This window comes from Sturnus vulgaris, chromosome 14 (assembly GCF_052056855.1).
Source record: "Sturnus vulgaris isolate bStuVul1 chromosome 14, bStuVul1.hap1, whole genome shotgun sequence".
NCBI classification, from domain to species: Eukaryota; Metazoa; Chordata; class Aves; order Passeriformes; family Sturnidae; genus Sturnus; species Sturnus vulgaris.
In genome coordinates, this window is record NC_142256.1 from 14,067,142 (window position 1) to 14,077,263 (window position 10,122).

Below are 10,122 nucleotides of genomic sequence, written 5' to 3' on the forward strand. Positions count from 1 at the left end.
TTTAAGCTTCCCAAGCATGAAGTGAGTGTTCTCCAAGGCTCAGAGCACTTCGTCCTCTAACCCTGCTGGCAGAGCAGCACAGATGGAGCTCAGAGGCCGCTTCCCCTAAGGAGAGAAGCACTCTGGCCTCCCAAGGGCATAAGCCAGCCCTGGAGAGCTCCCACACTCACTCGTGGTCAGAGCGAGGCCGGAAGTTTCCTGGGAAATCGCCCTCACCAGACACAAGCACTGGTACAGGGATGGAGCAGAGAAATAACCAGGCACAGATTCGGTTTTGTTCAGGATTAAAGAGCTGATATTCCAAGTAAAAAAATAAGTTATATAACAGTCCCCACAAGCTACACGAGCATCTTTGAGCGTGGGCTCTGCATTTACCTCCAGTTTTTATATTTCACACTTCACCATGGTATCTGCACATGTCCACCGTTCTCCAAGGTAGAAACGCTGCAATTCTCAGTCCCATTCGCTGGCATTGAAGGCGCCTTCAGTGATTCTCAGAATGGGAGACTTAAGGTAGCATCTATGAATAAAACTACCACTGAACTCGTTAAGGTTTACATACTGTACATACACACACAGCAGAGACAAGACCTCAATAAAAGTATTTCTCAAAATAATCAAGTTTTCACACTTTTTTAAATACAAAGTGTGACAAAACCTATTTTTTTCCAGAAATAAAACTTTATTTTTGTTGTCATTAATACCAATTTTACATACAAGTTTATGCTCCTAGACTGCATTTCCTTTGCTTTTTAATTTTTTTTAAAAAGGTTTTTTTTTCCTTCCTTGCTCAAGAAGAATAAGGGACCTTAATTTTAAATGATGTCATATTCCTTCTCGTTGGACATGTGTGTTTGCTATTACAAAACTATTAAAATGTGAAGGAACAAGTAATATTAAAGACACATACAGTAACAGCACTACTGCTTTTGGGTTGTGCTAATGCGCTTGAACAGAATTTGGTCGGTCCTAAACACCTAACAACATTTTAGAAATTATATTGCCAAAGAAAAAGACTTTAATGTCATTATTATCCACAAGAAAAATGCAGCATCTCTTTCTTTAGTCGAGTGTCCAGGAAACTCAGTCTCTGGTCAAAGGGGACACCTCACTTCAGTTTGCTTGGGGCATGATAAGCTCGTAATGCCCAACCTGGCCTTCCTGCTTCAGCTGGTCTAACAGATCTTCCTTGCGCCGCTTCCTGCTCACCACCAAGTATCTGTTGTGTCCTTGCCCATGGGATTTACTTTTAAGACCATATTTTTGGGCAATTTGATGTATCTGCTTCCGCTCATCCATGGTCAGTTCTCTAGAGAAAGTCAAGTCAATGTGACTGTCTGAGCGTGCATAGTTTCGAATGATCTCTTCAATATCTCTCTTAGCAATTCTGTTCACCCTTTCTACATCAAGCCCAAGTCCTTCCCTTTTGAACTGTTCCTTTACTGAAATAGGCTCCCTAATTCCTTCACCATCCTTCCCTAGGCCACCACCTGTCCAGCCCATCTTTCTTAAAATTTGGTTCCCAATGTTATCTTCTTTGATCTTCTGTTTGAAAGCCTCCTCTGCTGATCGGCCTCGAATCTCATTTCTGGAAATGACGTCTTCAACAGTGCCTTTCTTCAGGTTATTAACAACAGTTGGCTGAGTCTTTTTGAGGATTTTCACGGCTTCCTCTGCTGCCTCATGCTTGACAGATTTCTTCACTCCAACTGCTTCTGCGATGAATTCATCCTCAAGCATCACCTTGCATTTCCATCGCATGCCTGTCATCCTCTCAAAGACATACTCCACCGTCATCTTGTTGAACTGGGCAGTGTCGTTCAGGGTACACACCGGGTTATTGGAGTTCTCGTAGATCACCAGGTCCTTCAGGTCCTTCTTCCTCCCAGAGCCCCGTGATGAGCAGCCCACTTTCTGCACCTGGGTCACTTTGATGGATGCTATATTTGACTGCATCTTCTGCAGGATTTTCAGTGCCTCCTCAGCTGCTGCATGCTTGCTAGTCTTTTTTGTGCCAAATCCCTCGGCCAGGCAGTGATCTTGGAGATACACCTGACAACGCCACGAGCGGTTGGGCATTAATTCATACTTATATTCAACAGACATTTTGTTATATGAGGCAGAATTGTTAAGTATTCCTATTGCATCGCTGGCATTCTCTGTGAGGACAAAACTAGTCCAGTGTTTGCTGGTATTTGTGGAACCTTTTGTGGATTCACTACCAGGCTGCATTGGGACACAGTCCCTGTTGGCAATTACGAACTCCTCATGAGGTTTGAGCGCGGGAGGGAAATCTGGGCGACACACACCTGCCTCACACACTACCAGGTCCTCGTGGTAGGTGTGCTTGAACTTCCGCTGCACAATTCGAACTTCCACGGATTTCTTCAGCAGCTTCACCGCCTGCTCCGCCGCTCGATCCCGGGATCCGTTCTTGCTGCCGGCGTAGCCAGTGGCCAGGTAAACGTTCTGACACCGCACCTCACAAGCAAAGCCATCAGTCAGGAGCTTCTTGCTCTTGGGCAGGTCAGCAGGGGCTATCTCTTTCAGAGGAACATAAATATATTCAGGGTTTGTCTTGCATGCCTGAATTGAACGTGTCAAAAGATACGTGAAGTTAATTTTATCCGTCCCAGTGTTTGCATCTGGATTAGTAAGATTTTTCCAGACAGCTGCTGACAGTTTCTCCATAAAGCTCTGCTTCAGCATTATTGCTGATGAAGGGAAAGTCTCTGATGCAGACGGGGCAGTTGAAGGGGAAACAGAAACCTGCAAGGCGCTGTTTGTGGTAGAGTCCACGCTATTCACAGCCTTCTTGGCTGCTGCTGCTGGGCTTGGCTTTGCAGGCCCTGAGCTGGAGAGCTGGGGATCCACCTCTCGTGCATTCACAAAAGAATTTGTACAGTTTTCAGCTGGCCGTGCCACGCTGTTTGTATTTGCCTCCTGGTTCACCTCCTGTGTTTGATTATCCAGAGAATTGTCCTTCTTGCCATCCTTCTCAGCACTGGTGACAAAATGTATGGGCTCAAAGCGTGGTCGCACTCGGAACTTGGGGGCCACCTTTTTGGGTGGCTCAGGAATCTCTTCTGGCTCTGGACCTATGATATGGAAGAAAATTACACAATTACCAATATGTGCTATGACAGGGAGACAGTATTTTCAGAAAGTGATCTTCAAGAGGAGCCTGCAGGCTCTGAACAAAGGATTTGCATTCCTTAGCCAAAATCCAAAAGGTTTCCTTCCAAAAGACATTCACAATTCAAAGACAATCAGACATTCTTGTGCAGGTCACTATAGTGGTATTTCCACCTTCATAGCTACCACACAAAAATCTCTATATATTTAGTCACATGATGCTGCCTTCCAGCATTGCACACTGACCCACTTGGTCATTTCTGAAGTTAATCCCTTCAAATCTACTAAAATAAGTAAAACTATGGCCAAAAAGAACACCAGAGAAGGGCTAGAGCCTCAGCTCTGACTGCTGCAGGGTTGCAGGATGATGTCAGATAAACTACTTTATCATCAAGTCTTCTCATCTGAGGTGGAACACAGTGGTACCAAAGCCTCCTTTCCAAAACACACAGGGCCGTTACTGACTTAATAGAAGCACATTTTCTCTCAGTGAAATTGCTTTGGGCTAAAGGGCAGAAAACATGAAGAAATCTGCCCAAGCCTCAAGGGACAGCTGTGGTGACTGAGGGCCCGTTACTGACAGACCTCTTGTTTCTTCACCAGAAGAAATGCAAATGAGACAGACTATCCTGGTGTGCACAGCTACTGCAGAACGAGAGAATCAAATAGCTGACAAGTAAATATGTTACATCTAAGAGACGGTTACACAAGACTCTCCCATGGAAGATTCAGCACCCACGTGCTGACGTGGTACATGTGTGTAATTTCATCGGAGGAGCAAAAGGCCAGCTCAGTGCCAGGAAATGCTGCCTAATCCAGTGCCAATGCACTGCAGCCCTGCTGTAGGTCAGGCTGTCTAGACAGCAACCACCACAGCACAGGTATCACCACCCAGCTCACTGCATTTGAAAACAACACCTGCACACAGCATTAACAGCCCTTCCTCTGTAGTGAAATCAGGTGACAAAGCTCGTACGCACTCAATCCCCTGCCCATCAGTTCTGATGAATTACGGCACGGTTTGCATTTCTTCCTCCGTCTGTTTTTGATGGTTGCACTGCAGCAGCACCTAAAGGCTCTTGCCAGCAGAACAACTCATTATGCCATCTGTACAACAAGCCCTGGAGAACCCGCAGGGCTGCTGCCTGTGACAGACAAAACACAGGAGAAGAGCAGTATCTCCTCAGTTTTACAGCTGGCCCATGGAAGCACAGAAAGATTGCTGGCTGTCAAAGTAAGGGAAGCAACTTCAGCAGAGCTAGAAATTATATCCAAGCCCAGAGGAGTCCTGGGCTGTCTGACCATTTGTGACTTGCACAGCCACACTGCTGACTGACACAGGGGCCTGCCTGCACCCAGGGACAATTCCCGCCCCCCTCCAGAGGGAGGACAGGTAGCTCTGAAGGTGCCATGGAGAAGCCAGCACACGGAGCCAACGAACTACCAGTCCTCTCTGCCTGCTACATTTCCTTCACTAGAAAAGCTACAGCTGGAACACTGATCCCTAAGACCATGGGACTGAGCTGACATATATAGCACTCTTCTGGGCCCAGCGGGGAGGAAAAAAAGCCCAAAACTACCTATCATGTCTACTCACTATCCCCTCAAAGCTCCAAGCAGGTTGTAACTCAAAATCAGTAAGCTGAACATCTCCATGTACATGTACAATCCTTCCTTGGGTCAGAACATCACCCCTCACCACAGCAGACAAAGCCAGACAGGTATTCAATTCCAGACACCATCCCTAGGGGAAACCAATTACCTGATAATTGCAATGGTATTTTCTTAAGCAAAGATAGAACTCTGTGTGAATCATGCACACGGCAGAGGAGGGGGAACTGCTCTGCAGTCCAGCAAAGCACACCACGGACACTTCTCTGCAGTTCGCTGTGCCAGCTGTCCCGGAGGTGGCCCTGTGGCACACGGGTGTCCCCATGCTCCCAGGAATGGCCACCAAGCAGGGACAGGGAAGGGGTCATTAACAGGGCAGATGTACTCACTGTCTGATGGAGAGCGATATCTCTTCAGCTTCCTGTTGGGCACCAACTCGTACGACCTCATTTCCCCAATGTCGATGCCTTCAGCCATCTTGAGAACCTTCTCCATGACCTGCACACCGTACCTGTGTGGGTTCAACAGCAGAACACCTCAGAGCCGGCCCCACCGGGCAGCACACACAAGCTTTTATTATGTAAAACAAGAACTAAAGCTGCCGGAGACACAGCAGCAGGTGCAAGGGAGATGCTCCTCTGATCGTGCTGGAGCAGAGCACAGCACTGACCACTGTCCCCCGGCACAGGCATACAGCCACACACCAGCTGACCTGGCTCTGCATGAACCCACTTCTGAGTAAACCATGCAGCCAGCACACTGACACTGTTCTAAACTGAAATCTAAATACATTAGCTGTCAAAATACAGTATTGGGCAGAGCTGCCAGGAGCACTAATAATGAACACTGGGGTGTGAGGGAGGAGCAGCAGCTTCAGTGAATCAAACACAGGTGCTCAGACTGGCACTGGAGTCCTGTGTGTCACCAACACCACAACTACCATGTCAGGCACTACTCAGCCTTCATCAACCACTCTTTAAAAAACCAAACTAAATTCTAGCTGGATGCTATAAGCGAAATGTTTTAGGTTCCTGAACCACGAGAGAGGTGAGGTGGCTGTGATAAGCTCTGACCCTTGCTGTAAACCCTGACCCTGCTGCAGCAGCCACAGGCAGGACGTGCATGGCACAGCCCTGTCCCATCCCTCTAGGCCCTACATCCCCCACCAGCTCAGTTTTCCATTGTGCTGGGGATCTGTCACATGATTTTGAGCCATTTGCACGCTGAGGCTAAACAGAAAATAAATCTTTCAATCCAAGGAGAGCCTACAAACACAGCCTGACACCAGCCTCTGACAGCTCCACACCATGGTTCAGAAAGGAGGAAGAGCAAAACTGCACCTGTTCCATGTTATGCTCACCTTTCAAAGTCAGAAAGCATCAGGGCACTGTCCACAGACAGGAGCCCCAACAGCCAGGGCTGCAGTGATTTGCACCAGCTTCTAAATACTGCTGTTCCAAGGGCTCTAGAAATCTACTCAAACTCCACTCAAAAAAGGTTTTTTCTGCTCCTGATTTAGAGGGCCAAGCAGGAATTAGATCTATATAAATTCCTGGGTAAGAACTGAGCACAGACTACTGCAGTCCCTGCTTCACCAGCACAGCTCAGCCCTCAGTGTAAGCAGCAGAACCAGGAATGGGAAGAAAATTCCAGGAGACATCAAAGGAAGCTGAGATAGTGGTGATACTCACCACCATGTTGGGGGTTAGGATTTTTCATTTCTTTCTTTCATGAAACTTTGTCCCATCTGTCGCTAAGAGACAGTAACGACCACTACTTAAGAGAGACTAAGGAAATGGCCAAGGTGAGGGAAGTGTGCAGCTTGCTACTCTCTTACCTGTGGGGTTTTCTCTTTGGAAGGGCAAAGTTTGCAAGAGATCTTGGCTGGGGGGGGGTGAGGGGCTGGGCTCAGCTCCTCTCCCTCTCTCACTCTTGGCATCAGAGGAGGACAGTCGAGCTGTTGCTTACTGTGGGGAGAATTCGCTGCCATTGCTGGAGCCCAGTCCTGTACTGGTTCTCCTGCTGTGGGTGAACTTTTGCTCGAAAGAGCAGCCACTGAACTGGGACTTCATTAACACCTGATCACACTGGAAAGCATCCTCACCATCTATTTGGGTGCCTCAGGGGAAAAATCCGGGATCTCGAGCCCCTACCCCTTCCCACAGACTGCGTCTGCCACGAGGTTTTCTGCCGCTGCCTGGGGCTTTTCTCGTTACACTTTAACCCTGCACTCCAGGTCCACGCAGCCCCGAAGGCCCCGCAGTTTCTGCTCCATTTTGTTTGGTGCCCCGGGGAATCCTGGCCCCTGCCCGGCCGGGAGCCACCAGCGCCCCTGCTGGCTGTGCCCGGAACTGCAGCGCAGGGGAAGGGGCCGCAGCCGAGAGCGGCTGTCCCTGGGTTTGTGTTCTGTTCCTCGGGGCTGCTGCTCTTTGTTTGCCTTGTTCTACACACACACATTAGCAAAGAACTGTTGTTCCTTTTCCCCCATCTTTGCTTGAAAGCTCCAAAATTTCAAAGTTATAATAATTTGGAAGGAAGGGGGTCATATTTTCCATTCCAAAGGAGGTTCCTGCCTATCTTGGCAGACACCTGTCTTTCAAACCAAGCCATACCTCACCCTCTCGCAGCCAAATGGGAGAGGAGTTGGAATCTATTTCTCTCTCTGGCTTACAGGGACAAGATGACACTGCTTGTCAAGGACAATGCTCCTTTCCAGCAGGGTGCAAGAAAACAGTGTCAGATTTGACACCTGGCGTTCTTCACAAAGGATGCAGATCTTTGGGGCTCATATTTCTGCTGGGGGTGGGAGGAGATCAACAGTCTCAACACGTGTTTGTCTAATCTGGCCAGAGGAACTCAGTGCCTCCAGCACCTAAATGAAATCTCTCTCCTGTGACTTTAATGGGTCATCCCTTACCCTGATCCCTGCAGCTCTAGAACATAATGCTTTCCTGCACCACCGCCCCCATTCTCAGCCACCTTTAACTATCTGGGAATAGGAGGCCTTCCCTCATCCATGCTTAAAGTAAATGGAGCATTTCACTTAACCCCTTCCTCACAGACCATGTTTTCTCAGCCTTCTGGAGGCTCTCCACATCATCTCCCAACAAAACACTCACTCAGATTTCATTACAGAGACTATGATCTGTTCTTCACAGAACCACAGAATAGTCTGAAATGGAAGGGACCCACAAGGATTATCAAGTCCAAGTCTTGAGTGAACGGCCAATACGTAGATTGAACCCACAACACTGTCATTATCAGTACCCTGCTCTAACTGGCTGAGCTACTCTGACAAATAGGTTGTCTTCAGCTGGCAAGAAATCAGCATTAGGAAAACAAAACCCCAAGCCAAACTCTAGCCGACAAACTTAAGAGAAAACAACAAAAATCCCTCAAACTTTGAAGCTATTTACTTGACAAATCAACAACAGCTCTTCCCAAACAGCAAAAGGCAGTTCTAGGGAATGCTGTGGGTCCCCTTCTTCCCCAGGCAACCGGTAAGTAAAGCTAGAATTGTTTTAACAGTATGTTCCAGTGCAGTGCTCCCAGCTAGGCACACCAGCTCTGAGGAAAAATCTTCACTGTTGGCTCCAAACTTCATCCTGCACAAATCTCATCTCCCCTGGGAGCTGCAGGTGAAGCAGTCCATCACAGAAAGTATGTGCACTGACAGGCTTAAACTGCATCAGTTTTTGGGATTTGGAATCTTCCCACACAGTTGCTCACTTGCATTACCAGCACTCTGTAACTGTTTATTGCACCATTCCCAAAAGCCGAGGCACAGAGAAGGTTCTCCCACTAAGACAACATACAAACAGATTAGGATGGACCACACAAACTGCATATGAAGAAGACATTCTCAATTTCAACATATTGCTCAAACTTTGGAATTTGAAACTATTTTAAATCTGTGTTTAATTTTGATGTTTTCAGACCACAAGTTTAGTACTTGACCTAGGAGGGAAAAAAAAAAAGTAAACAGGTATCTGTATTTAAAGATATTGATTTTGCTCTGTAGAGATGACACAAAGTATTCCCCCACAAGGCTGCAGGACGGAACATTATTAAAAGTCCATCTATGTGCCATCAATGCTCACAAGCTCCTCTGTCACTACACAGTTTGCAGAAGTCGGTCGTTAAGCAACTGCTTCGGTCCTTCCGTCCAGTTAAAAACAATCACATCATCAATGTGTCAGTGGAACGTGGGTGACGTTTCTACAGATCTCCACAACCTGGGTATGGATAGTACGGCTAAATGAAAGGATACTCCGTCCATTCTCCACGTCTCTTTCTCCCAGAAAAACTAAGCGTTCAGGGGACTGTACAGGCTGCTTTGTGCTCAGAGAGAAACTCTTTCCTCGCTTAAATAACACAGCATCACAAACTTAACGAGTCCTGGGGGCGGGACATCAAGAACTACTTGCAAAACACACATAAACTTTTCCAGTAGCTTGCTCTCCTCCACATACAAACGCCGGCATATTCGAGCAAAAACTGGCCAGGAACAGAAGTTCTCTTGCATCAGCCCCTTTCATCCCACCTCTTCTGCGGCCACTTTCTAAAACGCATCTGGGGCCGAGATTTGGCCACGACGCGCCCCTTCTCCCCTCGGGGGCTCCTGTCCCGGCTTCACTTTTCTACCCCGATTCCTGCCCGCAGCATGGGTCGTCCGACTGAGCCCCCCGACCCTCGCCGTCCTGCGGGCGCCGGGCCCGGAGAGCCGAGAGACCGCCCGCCGCCCGGTGTGTCCCCCGGGCCTCACCTGCAGCCCATGAAGACGTGGTTGGTCCAGAGCACGGAGAGCGCCAGCAGCTGGTCGATGGCGGAGCCGGGATACGCGGAGAGGTGGCGGACGATGAAGCGGCGGCGCAGAGCCCATTGCCGGTCGGTCTCGTTGTACTGCCGCCACTGCTCCAGCACCGGCTCGGGCACCCCCTCCGGCTGAGGCTCCGCCGGCGGCGGCATGGTGGACAAAGGCCGCAGGGCCGAACCCCGCCGGGGGCGCGGACCCACCGGGCCCGGGCGCGTACGGCGGGACCAGGCCCCACGTGTGGACCAGGCCGCGGCTCGCTACGCACCACCGGGAAGCGCCGGCGTTGCCCGGCCTCAGCTCCCCCGCCACCTGCCCCCCCCCCCCCGCCCCGTTCCCTGGCGGTCCCGTCCCGCAGGTGCCGTCGCGGTGCCGGTTCCGCTCCCCCCACTCGCGCGGGGCCGAACGGCGCGGCCCGGCCGGCGCCGCGTCACGTGGCCGCGCGTCAAGATCGCGCGAGATCCCGCGAGAAAACAGCCGCCATGGCGGGGCCGGCGCCGCGGGCCTCAGCGCCCCCTGGCGGCGGCTGCCCCGTGAGGGAGCGGGGCCTGAGGGGGCGTGAC

At 49.7% G+C, this 10,122-nt stretch overlaps 1 protein-coding gene across 1 annotated transcript; it reads right to left on the minus strand.

Annotated features, from left to right (window-relative positions):
* Window positions 1–661: 661 nt before the first annotated feature.
* Window positions 662–9,861, minus strand: NKRF (NFKB repressing factor). The gene is made up of 3 exons (XM_014886676.2): window positions 9,512–9,861; window positions 5,136–5,257; window positions 662–3,098 (listed from the first exon to the last, which is right to left on the minus strand). Exons 1-3 carry the CDS (start codon window positions 9,712–9,714, stop codon window positions 1,114–1,116), a joined length of 2,310 nt encoding a protein of 769 aa, XP_014742162.1. The 5' UTR covers window positions 9,715–9,861; the 3' UTR covers window positions 662–1,113.
* Between the last annotated feature and the right edge of the window lie 261 nt (window positions 9,862–10,122).

Bases quoted from the DNA above. Each gene is read 5' to 3' on its own strand.
- NKRF (XM_014886676.2), bottom strand. From the start codon at position 9,714: ATGCCGCCGCCGGCGGAGCCTCAGCCGGAGGGGGTGCCCGAGCCGGTG. The intron at 5,258-9,511 runs GTGAGGCCCGGG...GAACCCACACAG, and splicing joins CACGTCTTCATGGGCTGCAG to GTACGGTGTGCAGGTCATGG. The intron at 3,099-5,135 runs GTGAGTACATCT...TCCATATCATAG, and splicing joins ATATCGCTCTCCATCAGACA to GTCCAGAGCCAGAAGAGATT.